The sequence below is a fragment of the Barbus barbus genome (assembly GCF_936440315.1).
Source record: "Barbus barbus genome assembly, chromosome: 16".
Classification (NCBI taxonomy): Eukaryota; Metazoa; Chordata; class Actinopteri; order Cypriniformes; family Cyprinidae; genus Barbus; species Barbus barbus.
Window position 1 is genome coordinate 30,105,993 of NC_136744.1, and position 23,485 is coordinate 30,129,477.

A 23,485-nucleotide genomic window follows, 5' to 3' on the forward strand; every position below is an offset into this window, starting at 1 on the left:
CAAGACATGGTTTGGAAAGAAAGAAAGAAATAAAGAGCCAAACATTTCACCAAAAAGAAGTTTGAGTAGGTTTTAAATGAGATAAAATGGTGAAGCTCCAACCTGTTGAGAATGTGTCTGCATGGGTCATGTTTAAAGCAAAACCTATTTTTTTAAAAAGATTATTGTTATGACAATTAAGCACATTTCCCCCTAAAATTCTCACTACTAATATATTATTTAAATTGTCATTTAAGAAAGTATTAGATGTATTGCCTTTGATTTATGCTCATTTAAATGAAAAAAAATCAGCTTTCTTAAATGACAATTTAAATAATGTTTAAATAATGCTTTATGGTCCTAAAAATTTGGCCAAATACTTCATATTCAGGATTTATAAATATATTTTGAGAATTTATTTATTGCCTTTTTATATACATATAGTGTATAGTACAAAATTATAATATAATTAATTTAAATATTATTTGAAGCTTTAAATATATATGATTTCTGAAGGATGATATATATTTGAAATGAGTTATAAAGTCTTAAGAGTTTGGAGAAATTAGGATATGTGTCAGATCCGCATTATTTGCATCAGATTTAAAAAAGAGACTGATTTTAAAGTGAAACCTGCTGAAGTCTGTCATTGATGTAATCAAAGAACGAAAGAAAAGGAGAAGTCACTTGACTGCTCTAGTCGTTGATTAACTTTTGTAGTTGAATAAAGATTCATCTGTGTAGTTTATGCATATAGGCTACAATTTATAGTTTATGTGAAGATTGTTTTAAAATCACTTAATATTTCAGAGCCTATTAAATGTTAAAAATAATCTCAACATTGTTAGGACAAAAAAAAGATAAATTAATAAATCTCTTTGTTGTTTTTTTCTTGCGAGTAAAGTAAAGAACAAATTAAAAACACTGTAAATATGTTTAGTCATTGTAGTAGGAATAACTGCAAAAAGAGTTTCATGGCCGGTACAAAATATATATATATAAGCTTATTTTAGGACCATTTTCTGTTTCCTTTTGATTTTGGGGTTAAATGTGACATGTTTTTATGAGATTCTCCTACATTTAGTTGAAGGTCCTGCAGTATTTGTGAGTTTGTGTTTGTTTGACAGCTGAAGTCTGGAGAATACAAAGAAGAACTTGTAATAGCCATTTTAAAAATGAAAGACAATTAGCTTTTAATAATTGAGTGATGTGACAAAAGCACTGTTTTCCTTTGTGTTGGAAGTTGTCGGATTACTGACAGCATGTAGAGTGGTAAAACATCAAATCAAAAACGTCTCTATATTGGCCCTCATATCACTAGTGCGTTGCATTTCGTTGATGATAATGAATTGCGTACAGCTTTCCACCAACTGCTTAAACAAATACAGACAATTAAATGACTAGTTCACCCTAAAATGATCATTCAGTCATCATTTACTCTCCCTCATGTCATTGACTTTCTTCTGCGAAACACTGTGAAAATGGATTGATATGAAGGTGATGATTCTCCAAATGCTCATTCCCGAGACTTTAAGTAACTTCTCTGATTAATGGGAAGCGTGTTTGACGGGAAAGTCAATCATTGCGTCCACGTTCACAGTGATAAATGTGAAAGCAACACACTGTGAATGTGATTAATACACTGATTGTGCTTCCTGTAGGCTGAGAGACTGTAAGACAGCAAATAAAGCATCTTCACAACAGCGCCAGAGCGATGGGAGACAACGCAACGAGCGTTTCATTAGACTTATTAAGCTGCAATTAACTAGACACAGTTAGCGTGTTTAATCATAACAGCTCATGAATACGTTGAGCTCAGCCATGTCTGACATCTCTATCTTCACAGGAGATCCTTGAATGCGGCTCTTCCTCCAGAGTTAATGAGATACTGAATGATGAGAGGTATCGGACTATGAAGGTAAAGTGAGTCTCTCAGGACTTCAGAGTTTAGCAGGCGGATCCCTGTTGAAAAACCAGCTGGTTAGGTATGTTTTTAAGCATGGTTGCTGGTTTAAGATGGTCATGTGCTGGTCCTAAGCAACTAGCTCCTGCTCAGGACCAGCCCATGACCAGCAGTTGACCAGATTAATCCAGCTCATGACTAGCTAAGGACCAGCTTAAACCAGCTCAAACCAGCAGCCATGCTTCAAAACATATGCTGTTTTTTTCAACAGGGATGAGCAAGTGTGTGTGTGTGTGTTAATGTGTGTGTTCATGTGTTTGTGGCTCAGTTGTTCAGCAGTGTCTTCGGGGTCGGACCCAAAACGGCAGAGAACTGGTTCTATAGAGGACTGCGGACGTTTGAACAGGTCCTGAGCGAACCCAGCATCAGACTGAACCGCATGCAGACCGCAGGTAAACCGTGACATGGGTTTTGTGTTTTGTTTCATGTTCATTGTTTTCATGTCTTTTATTTTGTAGTCCTGCCTCAGTTGTGTTCTCTGTCGTGTTATTCCTTGTGCCCTCATGTGTACTTGCCATTGGTTCTTTAGTTCATGTGTCATGTTTCCATTGGTTCATTGTCTTGTCATGTGGTTACTAGTTCTTTTTTGTCTTTGGTTGGTTTGTCATGTGACCCTCTGTTTGATATATATATATATATATATATCTTTATATATATATAGCCCTCATTTTGCCATTGGCTAGTGATGGAAAAATGAAGCTTTGCGAAGCACCGAGGCTTTCATCTCGACTGCATCGTAAAAAGGTTCATTACTCGAAGCTTTTCAAGACGGTGCACACTAACGACATCTTGTGGTCAAAAGGTGGAAAAAGCTGTCTTTGCGTCCCAGCCATTTTTGAACAGTTTCAGATAACGAATCAGTTTGTGCTATAAAAATATGTATAAAGCAAAGAAAGTATGAATTCTATATACAGTCGTGGTCAGAATTATTGGAACCCTTGGTAAATATGATAAAAGAAGGCTCTGAAAATAAACCTGCATTATTAATCCTTTTTATCTTTTATTTAAAAAAATCATAAAAAGCTAACCTTTCATTGAACTAAAACTATTGAAAATGGGGGAAAATATCATTATGAAATAAATGTTTTTCTCAAATACACGTTGGACACAATTATTGGTACCCATAGAAATTCTTATGAGTAAAATATCTCTGAAGTATATTCCCATTCATATGCACAATTTTGAGCACTCCAGGGTGATTATGAACATGAAATTATCCAGCCATGGCTTCCTGTTTAACAGAAATATAAATAGGAGGGAAAACAAAGCCCAAATTCCCTTAATCATCCATCACAATGAGAAAAAACAAAGAATATATTTCTGATGTGCAGCAAAAGATAATTGAGCTTCACAAATTAGTGAAGTGGCTTTAAGAAGAGAGCTAGAGCAGTGAAAATGACCCTGGACCTCAGAAGCAGTCTTAAGTCGCTGGGGTATATTCGTACCAATAGCCAACAATACACTGTAGGGGTCAAAATTATAGATTTTTCTGCCTAAAATCATTAGGATATTAAGTAAAGATCATGTTCCATGAAGATATTTTGTAAATTTTCTACTGTAAATATATCAAAACTTAATCTCTGATTAGTAATATGCATAGCTAAGAACTTCATTTGAACAACTTTAAAGGAGATTTTCTCAATATTTAGATTTTTTTGCACCCTCAGATTCCAGATTTTCAAATAGTTGTATCTCAGCCAAATATTGTCCTATCATAACAAACCATACATCATTCGAACGCTGAATAAATCATCTTTCCATTGATGTATAAATCTCAGTTTTGAAAAATTGACCCTTATGACTGGTTTTGTGGTCCAGGGTCACATATATATGAAGAGTTCATTTGCAAAAACAGATAACTGTTTATAATAATTTTCAAAAATCATGTTTTTTCATTGTGCGTTCCAATTAATCTCAATCAAACTGCACTTGGGTTACTTTGATTAGGTTAAAAAATATAAAAAAATAGAGCTAACTAACACAAAACACAATAAAAACATAATAAAAAACATGATTTTTAAAAAAAAAGCAAAAAAAAACCTCTTAATATATGTGTACATACATACACTTCCAGGAATACCATGTTTTACCATGCACTTACTCACCAGAGTATGTGTCCAAAACAACCCTGTTTTACCACAGTTTATAATGTTTTCACAGAAGAGTCACTTTTTCTAGAAGTGTTTGAATGTTTTTTTTAAGCCAGACCTCCTCTCTGTTTCTCTGTCTGAGTAAAAACACAGTGTGGACGTGATAAATGTTCCTGCCAAACCACACTCATCATTTGCTGGGCATTTTTATGCAGCTGTCTGCCTCTGACGGTGTGTGTCTGGGACCGAGGGCTCCTGCTTTGCTGAAATCACACTGTTTACCGCTCGTACTCTGCTTGTACCGTGCTTCGGGAGCATTGCACACAAAACCCCTCGGAATATAAATACACTTATCGATGAGTCTGGTTTCATGTGGAGCGTCACGTATTAAAAGCCTCCCGGGAGGCGGAAGGAAGTGGGAGAATGGCCACAGTTTTGATTGTTATACATTCAGAGCTCATCAATCAGGCTGGGAAAAGGCCAGCCGTGTTCCCGCTGTCATCTCATTTATGAATTATGATATGATTTTATTGTTAGCGTTTAAAGCGATTGCCTCATTTGACCTGTTGTTTTATGGCCTCGAGACTTAATATGGATTTATGATGGAGGGCCGTGTTGTTAATTACTGATTGTTTAGGAAAATCTATTGTAAGTTTAATGAGGCACACCGCTAGTATTTTTAAATCATCAGGCCTCGTAATTTTCCACCGCTGTCTTCAGGCGCTCATTTACGACCTGCTGATCTATAAACAACACGCTGGCTTTAAACAATTATGCAGATCCCGTTTGGGAGATTTCCAGTCAGGTGAGAGGCGGATCAGACACTCTCCTGTTGGAAAAGGTCTCGATTTTCATACTGATTTCTCTGGCTGTGTGCTTGTGATGTTTATTTTGAAGTTCAGTGAATGACATAAAATACTGATGCTTTTCTCCAAAAGTGCTTTATCTAATTATAGCAGCATGCATCCGTCTCCACTTATGTTTACAGTATTTAATAAATATTTATAGTATTTATTGAGAGAAATCAATACTTTTATTTGACAAGGATGCACTAAATTAATCAAAGTGACAGTAAAGACATTTCTAATGTTACAAAAGATTTCTGTTTCAAATAAATGCTGTTCTTTTGAACTTGCTATTCATCAGAAAATTCAGAAAAATAAAATTGATCAGCGTTTCCCCAAAAATACTGGGCGGCAGAACTGTTTTCAACATTGATGATAATCAGAAATGTTTGTTGAGCAGTAAATCAGTATATTAGAATGATTTCTGAAGATCATGTGACACTGAAGACTGCAGTAATGATGCTGAAAATACAGCTGCACATCACAGAAATACATTACATTTTACATTGTAATTAATAATATTTCAATTTTTTTTTACTGTATTTTTGTAAAAAATTTTGACTAAATAAATGCGGCCTTGGTGAGCAGAAGAGACTTCTTTCAAAAACATTTAAAACCTTATGTTCTCCAAGCTTGGTAACTTTTAAATCATATATGTCATATATATATATATTAACTTCATTGCAATGTATTCAGAGATATACAAAAATGTCAGTAGCTTGAGAACTGATTGATGAATCTCTCGTCACAATTTTGGGTGAAGTATGTTTTATATTTGCATTAATGCGTTTGGCAGATGCTTTTATCCAAAGCAACTTTAAAGTGCACTCAAGTCTGTCAGTCAAGGTGCTTTATCACTGAAAGTCGTTTTCTCTATGGAGCAAATTAATGGGTTTTTATTTCTGGAAACCGTCGGTTGGGCACTATTAAGTGTGACAGCAGCACAAAGGAAGATGTTCACAATATTAGAAAGCAGATCAAAAACTCCAAGATAAAAACAAGGAATGTCTACTGTATATTCTAAGGAATAGTTCACCAAAAATGTAAATGTGCTGTAAGTGTGCTCACACTCCGGCCATCCAAGATTAGGATGATTCTGACGTCATTCTGACGGCACCCATTCACTCCATTGCTGAGACAGTGATGCAATGCTACATTTCTCCAAATCCAGTGAGTTTTCGCAGGGAAACTCCTCTCACATTTTCTTCAGACAGTGTAAAAGTCTAGTTTGTGCAACAGTTGGTGGGTGTTTGTCTTTCAATCTTTTATTCATCTGCTCTGGTCGCAGGGTTCTTGTTTTATGAGGACATCAGTAAGCCGGTGAGCAGGACAGAGGCCAGCGCTCTGAAGATTATAGTGGAGGAAGCTGTTATCTGTGTCAACCCATCCGCCACCGTCATCATTACAGGAGGATTCTGCAGGTAAACCGGCAAGATTACTGGTTTGCGCCTGTTTATGTCAGTTCAGGAGTGTGTGATTGTGATTTTTATGGAAAAAAACCTTTGCCTAAAGGAAATTGCATTGCTCAGAGTTTGTTCTTTTATAGCTCACATGTAATGTGGTTGTGCTAAAGGTAACGAAATATCCCAGAAATCCCTTAGACATACATTAATGGGGTGTTTTGAGTCTGGCTCTCTGTTTATGCATCATGCAACCGCTTAGCAGCCTTGTGTATATATATATATATATATATATATATAGAATACCCTCCACTAATATTGGCACCCTTGGTAAATATGAGCAAAGATGGCTGTGAAAATAAATTTGCATTGTTTATCTTTTGGATATTTTATACAAAAAATTCTCAAAATTCTAAACTATCATTGAAGTAAAACAAAGGAAAGTGGGGAGAAAATCTCATTATGAAATAAATGTTTTTCTCCAATGCATGTTGGCCGCAATTATTGGCACCCCTAGAAATTCTTATGAGTAAAATATCTTTGAAGTGTATTCCCATACATATTTGCATTTTGTTGGCACACCAGGGTGAGTAGGAGCGTGAAATTGTCCAACCATGACTTCCTGTTCTACAGGATTATAAATATGAGACCCTGCAGCACAGAAGCAGTCATGAGTAACACAGGTATATTTGTAGCAATAGCCAACAATACATTGTATGGATCAAAATTATACATTTCTCTTTTATGCCAAAAATCATTAGGATAGTAAGTAAAGATCATGTTCCATGAAGATATTTTGTAAATTTTGTAGTAAAATTAGCTTAAAAAGGGGAATATTTATTATTATGTTATAATTAATAATAAATATTTAGATTAGATCTTAGAATTGACTGTAGAAGAATCGATATTACAATTACTTGATCTGTCCGTCCACCGAGCAGACAATATAATTATTCATCAGTTCTAGGTTAGATTATTTTCCTGGCCAAGGAACAATAGCCGTCCTACTTGTACAGTGCTAGCAGCAGTTTAGCAAGGAGCAACAATCGTGAGCAGAACACAGAGACAATCAATTGTGAATATAAGGGATTTAATAAATGAAACAATTAAACTAAACAAAATACATATATACAGAATGAAGGAGAGTAAGGAAAAGAGAGAGAAGAGCAAAAGAATAGCAGTATTTCACATCATTTAACCACAATGAGAATCATCAGAGAATCACAATTCACCTTAAAAAGGGGTTCAAACTTAACACGCATCTAAATGGTTGTAAACGGTTACTTGCATTAGATTTGTTGCTGAATGCGAGTCTTGATGCGGTAGACAAAAGGTTCTTGATGATCTCTTTAGGAGTGAGCTGAAGATTTTCCTCTGGTTCTTCTGAAGATAGGAAGGTCCACAGCAAGTCCACAAAGTTACTTGAAGCTAAAACTGCCAGAAGGTTAAACTCAAGAGGAGAGTTTGGGAGTGTGTCCGTCTCAAGAAGAAGAGTTTTGAGCACCGATTAGTCTGAGTTCGGAACTTTTGATAGTTTGTAGCCGCACCCACTTTTTGGGTGGAGTGGCCAATCAGAGGCATGAATTTTGAGCGGGAGAAACTTTTTTCGTCTCCGTTTATGGCCCATTTGTATTTCTATTGCTGGTCTGGAGAGTTGGTGCAGTTTTACTTCAGAGCATAATAAAAATTGTATGATGCATTTCATGATCACATAGTGTACATCATTGTTCGAGGAACTCCTAGACTATATTAAAGCAGAGATACACTCATACACTTGAATATAGGCATTTAAAGTCTAACTGATACAAGTAACGGGTTGTAGCAGGTTAATATAATAGGAGAATATACATACAATACATGCATATACCAGATACATTTATAACTGCTTAATTATGGCCTAAATGTCTTTGTGTGTGTGTGATGTGCATTTGGATTTGTGAAGACAGATCACTGGTCTAGTCGGGCCGTTGGTGCCTGGTCGGTGGTCTTTCACTCCTCTTCTGAATGTGTTTGAAGCTTGATAGGGAGACCAGGGAGGTGACCTGCTTAGCATCTTTTTGAAAGTGGGGAAAAACCATTGGCAATTTATCACCCATATAAATGTGAACGGTGAGGCCAGGTCGGTAATTTATATGCAGATGTCAAAAGGCTAAAAGGGTCTCTTAAAACCAAGTGTAATCAACCATCAATGAGCCTATGCAGATGCTACAATTTCCTACCATAAATATTTTAAAACTTAATTTTGATTAGTAATATGCATTGGTAAGAAATTAATTTGGACAATTTTAAAGGAGATTTTCTCAATATTTAGATTTTTTTGCACCCTCAGATTCCAGATTTTTAAATAGTTTTATCTCAGCCAAATATTGTCCGAACATCTTAAAAAAAACAACAAATTCACCCTTTTAACTGTTATTGTGGTCCAGGGTCACATATGAGGAACATGCATTTTCATAATAATATAATAGTATTATTATATTATTTAGTTACATTAGGCTTTAGTTTAGTATAGTTTTGTGTATAGTTTTTTTAGAATAATAGTTTTATTCAGATGCGCACACACACACACACACACACACACACACACACACACACACACACACACAGTATTTATTTATTTATCAATTGTTCGTAATATACCATTGCATACATGCAAATCATTTATTTAGATGCAATTGTTATTTTCTTACTGTTCAATAGTAAGATATATTGGTCAGATGTTGCTCTTTTATAGATCAGATGTCATTTTTGTTTTGCTTAAGTTTATCTCGAATGTTTCTCCCTAAATTTTTTTGGGTGAAATACAAATAAACACAAATGAGTCAATACATGACAGAGTGGGAGCATAGAGCTGTAAAACTAATATGGATTAATCTGAGAAGTTGCTGAGCGTCTGATGCTCTTTCTCTCAGTTACTGAGAGTGAGAGGAAAACATCTGAGAAACAGGAGAGTTCAGCAAAAACTAAATAATAAACTCACTGCTGTCCAGCAAAAACAACTGAGATAATGAACAGATCTGATGTGTTTTTGTGTCGTATGGATGTGTGTGTTTGGTGCTTCTATATGCACCGAGGCTTTGTTTATGATTGATTTTAGAATTGTGTGAGGTTTTTCTGTTTAAACTTCAGTTTGAATGAACCGTGTCCTGCGCAGGCTTCAGTCTGTCTGTGAGCTCCACGCTAGAGGATTAATGTCACAGGATTCACTCGGGGCCTACGAACAAAATAATTCCCTTAGAATAAACTGCGTATCACATTTCTACCATGTAAATGTAAGTCTGTGTTTGTTGTACCTCGAGGGTCCGTTCGGTCTATGAGAAAATGTGACCATGAGGTTCCGAATCTTAATAACATTCGGCAGGCAGAAAATGCCAAACATCCTCAAGCAATCATACAGTGTTTGTGGAGCATGAATGAATTTCTGATCATGAACAGAACAATTATCCTTTCTGACTGTCTCGTCTGTTTGGTGCAGTTGTAAAGGTTCTCTTTTACGGCTGGTGTTTATGTGAATTATTCAGAGGTCAGCTGTCTGTACGGACAGAGATGCTCTCCATTCTGTTGTTTTTGCTGCTCTTGGCCTTCGGGCTCGCCGATGGTGATGAGAATTATGTGAAGAGAGGCACTCGACTGCTTTAAAACCTCCACGGGCTCATCTCGACATGTCACGCTTCAGATCAGATTTGTGATAGATTGTGTGCTTTGTAAGGAAAGGTGCTGTATATATAAGTCTGGTGGGGTTGCATTATTTCTGGTGCATTTGTTTCTGCAGGAATGAGTTTGATGACATGTTGATTAATTTAGAAGCTGACCAATTTAAAAAAATTAAAAGGTAACTGCAACTTTTTATCTCATGATTCTGATTTTTTAATCTGGACTTTTCTTCTCTGAATTGGCAGTTAACATTCCGTAGTTCTGACTTTGTTCTCACAATTGTGAGTTTAAATCTCACAATTGTTTATATTGTACAGTTTGGACTTTTCTTCTCAGAAATGTAGTTTATAACTCAATTTGGACTTTTCCATCTCAAAAATGAACAATTTGTACATTTCACATATTTTCAAGATTTTATCCCAAAAATATTTGTCCATATTTTACCCAGCGCTGGGTTGTATTTAACCCAGCATTTTTATTCTGTGGCACAATTAGCTGTGCTTCCATAGCCTAATGACATTCCTTTAAGTTTTTGGAAAGTAATAATGTACCTACACTCTGATGAATAAGATCAGTGCAGAATTCCAGATGCTTTTACATCTGTTTTGTTGTGATACGGTGCCGTTACTCCCAGATAACATGGTCTTGACACGCAGATAAGTGTGTTAAAGTGAAAACAGCGCTATCACCGTGCACCTTGTCAGTAAACTAGTTTATCTTGTCGGTAGTTGTTTATTTCAGGCTGGCTTTTTATATCTTATTTGGTTTGTAAATCTTGTTGATGTGCTTTAGTCCTTTGCGTATGAGAGATATTATTAGCTCGGGCTGAACAGATGTCACAACCGCACCTCTCCTACATAACAGATGACAGATGCAGTGCAAATGAAAACAAAAGCCTTTCTGAAGATGCGACAGTGTTTTATAGTCACTCGAAGAACTGGAGACCATGACTTTTCGTGACGTCAGTGACTCGCGCAGTGTTAATGAAGTTTGATGCGTTTGTTTTATTGGCTTCACGGTTGTCAGATACAAACTCAAATTGAAATGTGTGTTTGATTTATTATGTGAGCTAACATACTGCTAGTGTGAAAACGCCTCAGGCTTCTCTCAAATCTAAGAGCGAGATGTCTGACTCTGAATCCTCGTGGAGCAAGCAGACTCACCGCAGACCTCCAGCCTGTTCGGACTTTGGACGTTTTATCTTGTTCTTACTGATCAGACTTCAAGCAGATAATGAAATATCCCAGAAATCCCTCAGACTTACACTGATGGAGTCTTCTGAGTCTGGCTCTCTGTCGATGGATCATGCTGTATCAACAGCTTAGCAACCGCTGAGGACACCTTAGCAACTGCAACACAATTTGCCTAAAACTTCAAACTCCATTTCCAGCTGTTTTGCAATTTCAGACCAATCAAGCCCAGTTTTAGTTTGTTTAAATGCATGTTTATTTTACACTATGTATGTGTGTGTGTGTGTGAGAGAGAGATTTTTAATGGAATATATTCTCTTCATTTATATATTTATTTATATGGATTAATTAATTCCAATTAATCTTACTCAAACTGCAGTTGGGTTATTTTGATCAAGTAAAATACAGTTAACTAACACAAAACACAAAAACATGATAACATAATAAAAAAAATTATTTTTGAAATTTAAAAAATGACTGTTTTTTTCAAATAATATGTCATATGTATATATGTGTGTGTGCACATTCATATATATACATTCATATTTACATAGTAAATTTTTATATATAAAAATCATCTAAATAAATTGTATATATGTATATGTGTGTGTATGTGTATTTATATAAATATAAAAATAAATTATACACACACACACACACACACACACATATATAGTACCAGTTAGATGATCTCCATTAGATGATGTTCATGCCATGTTTAGTACACCCTGTGTGATTGTGATTTGTAATTGCTGATATGAATTGTATTGAAGGGGCAAATGTGAATAATGCGGCGCTGCAACACAACTGAAGCCGATTATATATAGATATCAAACCATCTCAGACCGTCAGCGCTCGACTGTGGTGCATCTGCAACAAATAAACCTATATAAATAAATAAATGCCCAGATTTTGTTGCTCGATAGAGCCATCCCAATCCTTCGTGAAACTCCTCTGTAAAACTGTGCGTCAGCCGCTGCATTCATCAGGAGCTGACATTTGACATTGACAGAGGGTGTAATTGAGCAAGCTTGTTGAATTCAGTGAGGTTTTGACTATAGAGCTATTAGTCACGGGTGCTATATGAGTTTTCCTCACATGACACTTCTCTATATCTCAGGATGACTAATGTGACTGAGCATCAGTGTAACGGGATTACGACAGCGAGAAAACATCATGTTTACCTCTGAAACAGTCTTCAAAAACTTTATGGCTCAAAATGCAAATCTGCAGCTCTGTCGAGGCTAAGCTCTTTTGAAATCTGCTATTTGAACTTCGGCAGGCTTCGCACGTTGGCCGTGACGGTTTTAGTGATGTCTGGATTTACCTCCGTGTGCCGTACGAATAGTTTCTGCTTTAACATCTACAGAGGATCAGGATATACACTGTAACGGACTTCACAGCCGAGTACAGCGAGATGGCAGGGGTTCCTGTAGCCCAGAGTCTTCACTTCTGAAGAGATGTTTGTTCAACTGCTGGTGAAGCGACATGAATCATTCATTTATGCTTTGACAGTCATACGGCGGCCATGAAAACTACACTTACAAATGTCTGGATGTCATTACATTAGACCAGGTTTCCCAAACTAGTGATCTGTGAGTTGATGAAGAGTAAATTAATGATTAAATCCAATATAATGGATCATGTTTAAGACAGAGTTTCTGTGGGTCTTCAAAAGGTCTTTTATAAATCTTAATTTGCCCCTCCACAAATCAAGGGCCTAAAAAGGTCTTAAACTGGAGCATAAAGTCTTAGAATTAAATGTTGCATGCATTGCACACACACACACACACACACACACACATAAAACATATCATTAGTATTTTTTTCCCAGAAACTACTAACTAATGTAAAAATCGCAAGTTGATGAAAAGCGAATAATTAATTTAATCCTAATAAATAAATAAAGGATATTTTTTTAATACAGGTTTTTTGGGTCCTAAAAAGTCTTAATTCGCCCTTCCACAAATGAAAGCCCTCGAGTCATGGCATTAAATGTTGCATACACTTCCAATATACAAATAAACAAAACAATATCTAAACATCCTTAAATCAAGACACATTTACTTGAGATTTTTTTGAGAAACTGAAGAAAAACTGATTAGTTTATGCCTAAAACAAGAACAAATATCTATCAAGATAATTGATCGTTCTGATCAATTTCCTATAAAAGGGTTATTTTGCTTCTCAAGTAAATGCATCTTGATTTAAGAATCTTGAAATTTGCACTGGAAACAAGACAAAATACTGAAAAACATCACTTTTTGCAGTGTGATCAGCAGATCACTCTGCACAATTTTTGTTATATTGTATATTGATAAATCTCAATGTTATATTGTATTTAAATTATATTTTCAAACTTTAAAAGTCCCCTTCAAAGTGTTTATAATACAAGTCATTTTTGTTTAGAGACCATATTGACATTCATGTTTGTTCCATTCAGTTTATTCCTTATTTTCTTCATTTTCTCATTTGAAACTGAAGAGACACGCTGTGAGATTAAAAATTAAAATAACACCATCTATTGAAAGCAGTACTCATAGTCGCTCCGCTGTAGCAGGACAAGAACGTTTGTCCCACATTAGTGTGTTTGAATTTGAGCTGATAGTAGGTAAAGTGAATTTATGCTGATGGTTGTAGCATGTGCAGTCGGCTGAATTGTGCCGGCGCAGCGATATGCAGACGGAGGATTCTCACCAGAAAAAAGATGTGCTTAAAGCGGCGGTGCGTTTCAGCACAGCTCATTAGAAATGAAAAGGAAGGCGGATAACTGAGGTGTGACGCCTCTCTGATCAATTACCCACAGAAATCACTGCACTGTCCTGAGCGGCTCACAGCAGATATTACAACTAATGTGTACCACAACTGACTATGAATATGACCAGAAATGATATTCCAATATTGGATTGAAACTGAATTTTTTACCAAACTCTGAAATCTGGGAAAAGAAACTGTGAGACGTGTTTGCCCTTGCTGAGTCGCCATCATCACTATGGGATGTTACTATGATATTGCTATGTGGTTACTAAGGTGTTATAGGAGATTACTATGCTGCTGCTAAGCGTTTTTCTAGAGTGTTGCTACGCAGTTGCTAGAATGTTGTATGGGTTACTCTGGTGTTGCTATGCAGTTGCTAGAGTATAGGGTTACTCTGGTGTTGCTATGCAGTTGGTAGAGTGTAGGGTTACTCTGGTGTTGCTATGCAGTTGCAAGAGTGTTGTAGGGGTTACTCTGGTGTTGCTATGCAGTTGCAAGAGTGTTGTAGGGGTTACTCTGGTGTTGTTATGCAGTTGCTAGATTGTTGTAGGGGGTTACTGTTGTGTTCTTATGCAGTTAGTACTGTATGGTGTTGTAGGAGATTATTATGGTGTTGCTATGCAGTTGCAAGAGTGTTGTAGGGGTTACTCTGGTGTTGCTATGCAGTTGCTAGAGTGTTGTAGGGGTTACTCTGGTGTTGCTATGCAGTTGCTAGATTGTTGTATGGGTTACTCTGGTGTTGCTATGCAGTTGGTAGAGTATAGGGTTACTCTGGTGTTGCTATGCAGTTGCTAGAGTGTTGTAGGGGTTACTCTGGTGTTGCTATGCAGTTGCTAGATTGTTGTAGGGGGTTACTCTGGTGTTGTTATGCAGTTGTTAGAGTGTTGTAGGGGTTACGCTGGTGTTGCTAAGCAGTTGCTACAATGTTGTATGGGTTACTCTCGTGTTGCTATGCAGTTGCTAGGGTGTTGTATGGGTTACTCTGGTGTTGCTAGCTGTTGCTAGAGTGGTGTAGGAGATTACTGTGGTGTTCTTATGCAGTTAGTACTGTATGGTGTTGTAGGAGATTATTATGGTGTTGCTATGCAGTTGCTAGAGTGCTGTGGGGGTTACTCTGGTGTTGCTATGCAGTTGTGTTGTACGGGGTTACTCTGGTGTTTTTTATGCAGTTGCTAGAGTGTTGTATGGGTTACTCTGGTGTTGCTATGCCGTTGCTAGAGTGTTGTAGGAGATTACTGTGGTGTTGCTATGCAGTTGCTAGCGTGTTATAGATTTGTAATAGAGTATTATATGGTTATGTAGTTATTAACATTTTAAGTGATTTGTTACTGCGTCAAGTGAAACGTCAAATCGTTTGTTGTTGTTTTTTAATATGACCATTAATATTAATAGTGGTTGGCTTGGCACACACTTCACTGATTTCATGAATGAGTTTAGTAAGAGCTGTTATTCCTCTGTGTTTGATGAAGACTCATGCGTCACTCTTCTTCTTGCAGTCTCATCTTCTCTCTCTCATCTATGTATTTTTAGCCTGTGAAAGTGACAGAAGTCAGAGGGGTTTAATTTAGCATTTCAGCGTTTAAGCTCTTCTAAAGATGTGTGATGTCTGAGAAGCAGAATGCCGCCTCTAACACCAGCGTATTTCACTATGACAGCAAATAAATAGCTGTCCTGTAATATCTAGTAATTCCAGAGTGATTTTCAGGAGCTCTTTATGGGTGTGCGGCACCAGTTCAGCCGTATGGGTTTGCACTTTCTGAAAGACTTACAGTGTGTATTAGCGATTATATTGTACAGTTACCCGTATTATACGAGTTCACCCTAAAATAAACTTTCTGTCATAATTTACTCGCTTTCATGCTGTACCCATGGGACTTTCTTTCTTTTGCAGAACACAGGAAGTTCACGTGGCTTTTTTTCCTTAAAAATGAAATAAAATAGGCATGTCAGGCTCCAAAAATGACAACGAAGCATCATGAAAGTTTCATGCTGTTCAGAAAATGTTCAGGTGCAAATGGACACCAGATGCACAAAATCAGTTTGACATCAAACCTGCCAGAACTGTTTGATTCTAGAGATGCTGAATAGTGGAACATATTCAATAGATAATATCTAAAATTAGCTCTGTTTCTAATACACATTGCTATTGTGTTGCTATGCGGTTGCCAGGGTGTTGTGATAAATTGCTATGGTGTTGATGTGCAGTTGCCGGGGTGTTGTGGGAGATTGCTATGGTGTTGCTTTGTGGTTGCTGGGGTGTTGTGGGACATTATAGTGTTGCTATGTGGTTGCAGGGGTGTTGTGGGAGATTGCTATGGTGCTGCTATGCGGTTGCTGGGGTGTTGTGCGAGATTGCTATGGTGTTGCTATGCGGTTGCTGGGGTGTTGTGGGAGATTGCTATGGTGTTGCTGTGCAGTTGCCGGGGTGTTCTGGTAGATTGCTATGGTGTTGCTATGTGGTTGCAGGGGTGTTGTGGGAGATTGCTATGCAGTTGCTGTGGTTTTTCTGGTAGATTGCTATGGTGTTGCAATGTGGTTGCTGGGGTGTTCTGGTAGATTGCTATGGCATTGCTATGCAGTTGCTGTGGTTTTTCTGGTAGATTGCTATGGCATTGCTATGCAGTTGCTGTGGTTTTTCTGGTAGATTGCTATGGTGTTGCAATGTGGTTGCTGGGGTGTTCTGGTAGATTGCTATGGTGTTGCTGTGCGGTTGCCAGGGTATTCTGGTAGATTGCTATGGTGTTGCTATGTGGTTGCTGGGGTGTTCTGGTAGATTGCTATGGTGTTGCTATGCAGTTGCTGTGGTTTTTCTGGTAGATTGCTATGGTGTTGCTATGTGGTTGCTGGGGTGTTCTGGTAGATTGCTATGGTGTTGCTGTGCGGTTGCAGGGGTGTTCTGGTAGATTGCTATGGCATTGCTATGCAGTTGCTGTGGTTTTTCTGGTAGATTGCTATGGCATTGCTATGCAGTTGCTGTGGTTTTTCTGGTAGATTGCTATGGTGTTGCAATGTGGTTGCTGGGGTGTTCTGGTAGATTGCTATGGTGTTGCTGTGCGGTTGCCAGGGTATTCTGGTAGATTGCTATGGTGTTGCTATGTGGTTGCTGGGGTGTTCTGGTAGATTGCTATGGTGTTGCTATGCAGTTGCTGTGGTTTTTCTGGTAGATTGCTATGGTGTTGCTATGTGGTTGCTGGGGTGTTCTGGTAGATTGCTATGGTGTTGCTGTGCGGTTGCCAGGGTATTCTGGTAGATTGCTATGGTGTTGCTATGTGGTTGCTGGGGTGTTCTGGTAGATTGCTATGGTGTTGCTATGTGGTTGCTGGGGTGTTCTGGTAGATTGCTATGGTGTTGCTGTGCGGTTGCCAGGGTATTCTGGTAGATTGCTATGGTGTTGCTATGTGGTTGCTGGGGTGTTCTGGTAGATTGCTATGGTGTTGCTATGTGGTTGCTGGGGTGTTCTGGTAGATTGCTATGGTGTTGCTGTGCGGTTGCCAGGGTATTCTGGTAGATTGCTATGGTGTTGCTATGTGGTTGCTGGGGTGTTCTGGTAGATTGCTATGGTGTTGCTATGTGGTTGCTGGGGTGTTGTGGGAGATTGCTATGGTGTTGCTTTGTGGTTTCTGGGGTGTTGTGGGACATTATAGTGTTGCTATGTGGTTGCTGGGGTGTTGTGCGAGATTGCTATGGTGTTGCTATGCGGTTGCTGGGGTGTTGTGGGAGATTGCTGTGGTGTTGCTATGCGGTTGCAGGGGTGTTGTGGGAGATTGCTGTGGTGTTGCTATGCGGTTGCTGGGGTGTTCTGGTAGATTGCTATGGTGTTGCTATGTGGTTGCAGGGGTGTTGTGGGAGATTGCTATGGTGTTGCTGTGCAGTTGCCGGGGTGTTCTGGTAGATTGCTATGGTGTTGCTATGTGGTTGCAGGGGTGTTGTGGGAGATTGCTATGGCATTGCTATGCAGTTGCTGTGGTTTTCTGGTAGATTGCTATGGTGTTGCTATGTGGTTGCTGGGGTGTTCTGGTAGATTGCTATGGTGTTGCTATGTGGTTGCTGGGGTGTTCTGGTAGATTGCTATGGTGTTGCTGTGCGGTTGCCAGGGTATTCTGGTAGATTGCTATGGTGTTGCTATGTGGTTGCTGGGGTGTTCTGGTAGATTGCTGTGGTGTTGCTATGCGGTTGATTCCATATATCAATATGATGTCAAACTGAGCAGAACAGTCTTGAATAAAAATGTTTTAATGTATGTAAGTGCAAATGAGATTTGAAAGCTATTGCATAATGGACGATTTTCTGTAAATAATGTCTAAAATTCACTTCCCAAAAGAAAGTGACTTTTTAAGTGTTTTTTTTTTTTTTTTTGCTATGTTTCTGCTGCATAAACATCTCAAACAGGCTTGAATTACAATACAGTGAGTAAAATGACAATGTTTATATTTTTTTAATGCAAATTCAAAACACATGCTTACATGCAAAGACATTTAGCCATTAAAATTAAAATTACTCAAATATTATGCGACCTTCTACACTTCAGCATTCGTCATTGTGTCCTAACTGTCTGAACTGCAGCATTAGCATGCATTTTAAAGCTAATATTGTTTGTTTAGCAGTGGGTTTATATGCGTGTTTTTGTGTTTAGAAGTGACTGCTAATGCAGCTCTGTGATAAGCTGAACTCCCACACACCAGCACTGAACTTTAGCACATTAGCAAGTCACACTGTCACATCGCTCGCCCACTCAATAAACTCCTCTAAAATGACCCGTGAGACCTTCTCTTTTCACTCGGTTTCACTCTGTTGCCATTAGCTATAGCGTGGAAGACTAATGCTGACTTCAAGACGCATCAGAATGATTGTATTACATGACAAGCTCACAAGAGCACCACCATAATGACGGTATTAGTGGATGCTAATTTGGTATTGATCATGATGTGTGATTGTGAATGTTGATGATACAGTTTAGTTTGATGAAGAATTTTGATAGATCTGAACCCAAACTGCTTATTTACCAGGTTTATGACCTCTTATTCTTTCTTACAGTATGCTAATACTGAAATTGCACACGTGCAGCATCCAGTGTTTGTTTGTAAGTATTCTCTGGAGTATAAGTCATGGCTTTTAATCAAGTCAAGTCAAGTCTGCTTTATTGTCAATTCTTCCACATGTACATATACATATACATCCCAAATCATCCGAAACGTGAGATTTATATTTCAAAGCAACTAATGCATTTAATGTCAAGCATGCAAAACGTGCAAAGTGCTCATTTGGATTTGTACTGGAAAAAATGTTGTCTTTGATTTATAATAACTGCAACTATAATTTGTTTGTTTTAAACAAATATTTTTCATTCTTGTTCTGTTTTGAATATCGTTCATTTGAAAAAAATAAAATAAAAAATAAAATAAAAACCATAAAAAAATAAATATTAAATGAAAAATATAAACAAAAATGAGAAATGATTCCTTGAAAACTAATTGAAATAAGTTTAGGCTGAAGAACTAAAATTTATTTCTAAATAGAAATGTTAAAAACACCTAAAACTAGACAAAGATAAAAAAAAAAAAGACTGAAACAAGACAAAAGCACATAACAAAATGACCAAAACCTGAAGTGAGATTTACGATAAAAAATAAAAATATATAATATAATATAATATAATATAATAATGCCTTGTCTTCCAAATATATGTTAAAAAAGGAGAGAAAAAAAAAGAGTAAAAAATCTAAAATTACCCAACACACATTTTATTTCTGTTAAAATCGTGGTCGGATCATAATCACCATTTCTGAACTCATAAGAAGGAAGTTCCTGGAGGACTTGAAGGCAGCAGCAGGATCAAACGCTGCTTCTGGCTGATCCAGGATCCATTTGTTCTCTCTTTCTCTCTTTCAATGTTTCTCTCTTGTTTTGGCTTTGCATCTGATGGATCTCCATCAGAGGAGGTGGACCGGAGCCGGGTGTGTGGTTTGAAGAAGGTTTAGTAGTGTCTTCTGAGGCCTGAATTCTGAAGTCTGGATCAAAAACCAGCGACATGCTGCCTCTGTAATCACGTACAGCAGTGCGGCTCGGGTTCATTTTCTGTATTCTGCCTGGAGGATTGAAGCCAGTTCCTGTGACACGAACACCTTTATTATTTATATAGCGTTTTATTTACATGAACAGATCTCCAGAAGTTTACTTCAGCTGAGATGTTCAGCCATGCATGAAATCCAGCGTACATTGCTCTAAGCATTTGTGTTCATAGAGATGCTTTGGGATTACACAGCATTAAAATAGTCTGTTTATATACTAATAACAGTGCTATATTAACTTTGGAACATGCAAACATCAAATATATTTCACAATCAATTGGTGACAAAGTAAAAAGCACTGTTTGAGTATGTAGAGTGTCTCAATTCAGTCATTTTATTTAGAATGCTGCTCATGTAGGTATTAGACAGCAAGACTGAGTTTTTGTTTTTTTGTAGAAATGTATTTTGGATGCTAGTTATTTAGAAATGTATTGTTTAGGAATTTATTTTATTTATTTTAGAAATGTATTTATTAAGAAATGTATTTTTTAGAAATGTATTTATTTTTTAGACATCTATTTATATATTTGTTTATTTAGATATTTAGTCAAATATTTAGATATTTATTTGTTTAGACTTTTTTATTTATAAAAGTGTTTTTTTTATTCGAACTGTCTCAATTCGATCATGTAGGCAGTACACCTTTTTTGAAACAAAGAAACATTTTTATTTAAATATTAAGACATTTGTTTAAAAAGTATTTAGATATTTAGAACTTATCAAAGCTGCTCACTATGTTTTGGAAAAGAGAAATATATTTTTATTTAGAAAATTATTTTATGGAGATTATTTATTTGTTTATTTAGAAGTGTTATGTATTTAGAAATTTATTCATTAAGAAATTCATTTAGAAATTAATTTATGTAGAGATCCATTAATTTATTTAGAAATATATAATTTTATTTATTTTAGGAATGCATTTCTTTATAGATTTTAATTAATTTGATTATTTAGAAATTTGCATTTTATGTATGCATTTTGAAGTTTATTCATAAGAAATTTATTTAGAATTGCATTTATGTATTTATCAAAATTTTACTTACATTTTTAGCTATCTATTTATTTAAAAAAAAAATATATATACATATACATATTGGACGTATTGGAACAGAGCCGCAGGTGTTTTGTATTATAGGAAAGCAGTTTGTCAAGCCATAAATCTGTGCCTACTCATGAAAAACAAGCGGCAGTTTTCTCCCAACTCAATATCGGATCCGGCAGTAAATAGCTCATTTCTAAACAACGCCTGCACTAAATAATTTGCAAGCTGCATGACGACTTAAAAAAGTGGACGAATATAGCTGTTCTCTTACTTTGGGGTTTAATAGCAGCCTGACGTTGGGTTATATGAAGTAATGTTTATTTGGCACTACATCTGCGAGCAGGAGAAAAGAGAAATGCAAGTTCAGAGTTTTGAGAGCCTCTTATCCGTCGAACAGTGCCTACGCTTGTGTTTTTCACTTTCAGCGCTTGCCTTTAAAACCAGACAAACCCGCATTCACATGCTGTTCTGCTGCTCACACTCATTCGTGTCGGCTCAAGTGTACATTTACAGTGTTTGGCTTTTATGGCTTCAGATGATCCTTGACGTGAATGTGAATGTGGCACCATCTGATCCATTCAAATATCTCAAATGTAATATACATAATCATGTCTATCTATATATAAGGGAGACCAAGGCTGCATTTCAGGATCTATAGTATTCTGAGTCAAATGCTTGTTTTCTCTCACAGGTGTTTTGTATGTTGGTTTCATTCAGCTCAAAATTGCTGTTAAATAGATGTTTTTTTATTGAATTCTGTCCTCCAAGCTTAAATTCCAGTATCGTATTTTTTGTAGTTGTAAACAAGTGCACACAATGAAACTACAAGATTAAAAATATAATTAGGTCAAGACTTGTTTTTACCCATCAGGAATTGATTTGAAGGTGAATGATTGAGATATTGGACTTGATGAAAGATTATAAAGGTACAAATTCATGTATGTATGTGTGTATTTATTTAGAATGTAGATATTTGCCAAGAAAAATATTTATTTATAAAGAACAAGTTTTTATTTAAATGTATAGAAATGTATTTATTTAGAAATAAATGTAATCATGTATTTAAAAAATAGACATTTATTTCTGTATTAATCAGTTAATTTATTTAGACATGCATTTATTTAGAAAATATTTATTTAGAGATGTACTCAGAAATGTATTTATTTAGGAATTTATTGATTTAAAAATGTATCTATTTATAAATAATTGTATGTCTGTATTATTAAATATATTTTTTTTTATTTAGAAATAATTTTATTATTTTATTTTATAATTTAGTTATTTATTTGTTTAGAAATGTATTTCTGTTTTTTAATTTATTTATTTATTTAGATTTTTTACTGTACAAAGACATTTATTTATTTAGTAATTTATTGATTTAAAAATGAATTTATTTAGAAATAAATGTATACATTAATAAAAAAATAGAAATGTATTTATACATTTAGAAATGTAGAATTTATTTAGAATAATGTTGTACTTAGAAATGTATTTATTTAGTAATTTATTGATTTAGAAATGTTTATTTAGAAAATAATGTATAAATTAAATAAATGGATTTATTTAGAATATTTAAATTTTTGTATTCATTTATTTATCTAGAAAAGCATTTAGAAATTTATTTATTTAGTAATTTATTGATTTAGAAATGTATTTATTTAGTTAGAAATTCAGAAATGATACATATTTGTATGTTACTTCATTTTTGCTTATCATAAATTGTGCTTTGTATAATTTTTTTACAGTTTAAACTTGACTAAACAGCCATTGGATGTATTTTAAACACAGAACTGTTGTGAAAGATGGACCCCCCCCCCCCCCCCCCCCCCCCCCCTCACGAGCTGTTATGTATTTTTACATAAATATCTCTGAATATCTCCTTCCTCCCACCTGAATTTGGAGCATGCGAGGCCTTTGAGTTTTGGAGACTCATTTTCATAATCTCTCTACACAGCAGTGAAACTCATAAGCGTCTGACAGCTCCGGCAGAAGAGAGTTTAATGATGCAGGCCAAATGCCTTATTTGAGTAATATCTAGGAAAAGGCAAAGGCATTAAACGAGCCGTTTGTCCCGTACTGTTACCGTCTCATCATACGATCCACTGACACTGTCTGCGTCTGATTCTGTTTAATGCAGATGAGCATGCATTCAGTGTATAATGTGTGTGTGTGTGTGTGTGTGTGTGTGTGTGTGTGTGCAGGGGGAAGGAGTTCGGTCACGATGTGGACTTCATCATTAAAACACCTGAGGCTGGACAGGAGGATGTGATTCTGCCCGCGGTGATCGAGCGATTCAAAAGCCAGGTACAAAAACACCTTCTGCTGAAAAAGCTTTTATCTGTAGATTGTTTATTTGGAGTACTAGTGCACATTGCACATTTCTTAATATGAAGACTAAAATGTGTTTTAATGTCACTGTTGATGAGGATTGTATACTATCTTTGAATAATGTCTGTCTTTAAATGCAAGACATTTAAAGTGTACCTGAAGTGTGCTT

At 36.3% G+C, this 23,485-nt stretch overlaps 1 protein-coding gene across 1 annotated transcript in view; it reads left to right on the forward strand.

Moving 5' to 3' along the window:
* LOC306882463 (DNA nucleotidylexotransferase-like) overlaps window positions 1-23,485 on the forward strand; it is a 116,917-nt gene that overhangs the window by 17,575 nt on the left and 75,857 nt on the right. Inside the window, exons 4-7 of the mRNA XM_079437088.1 lie at window positions 1,826-1,897; window positions 2,211-2,334; window positions 6,166-6,298; window positions 23,190-23,292. Of these exons, the coding sequence (XP_079293214.1) occupies window positions 1,826-1,897; window positions 2,211-2,334; window positions 6,166-6,298; window positions 23,190-23,292 (432 nt within the window). The remainder of the gene's footprint in view (window positions 1-1,825; window positions 1,898-2,210; window positions 2,335-6,165; window positions 6,299-23,189; window positions 23,293-23,485) is intronic.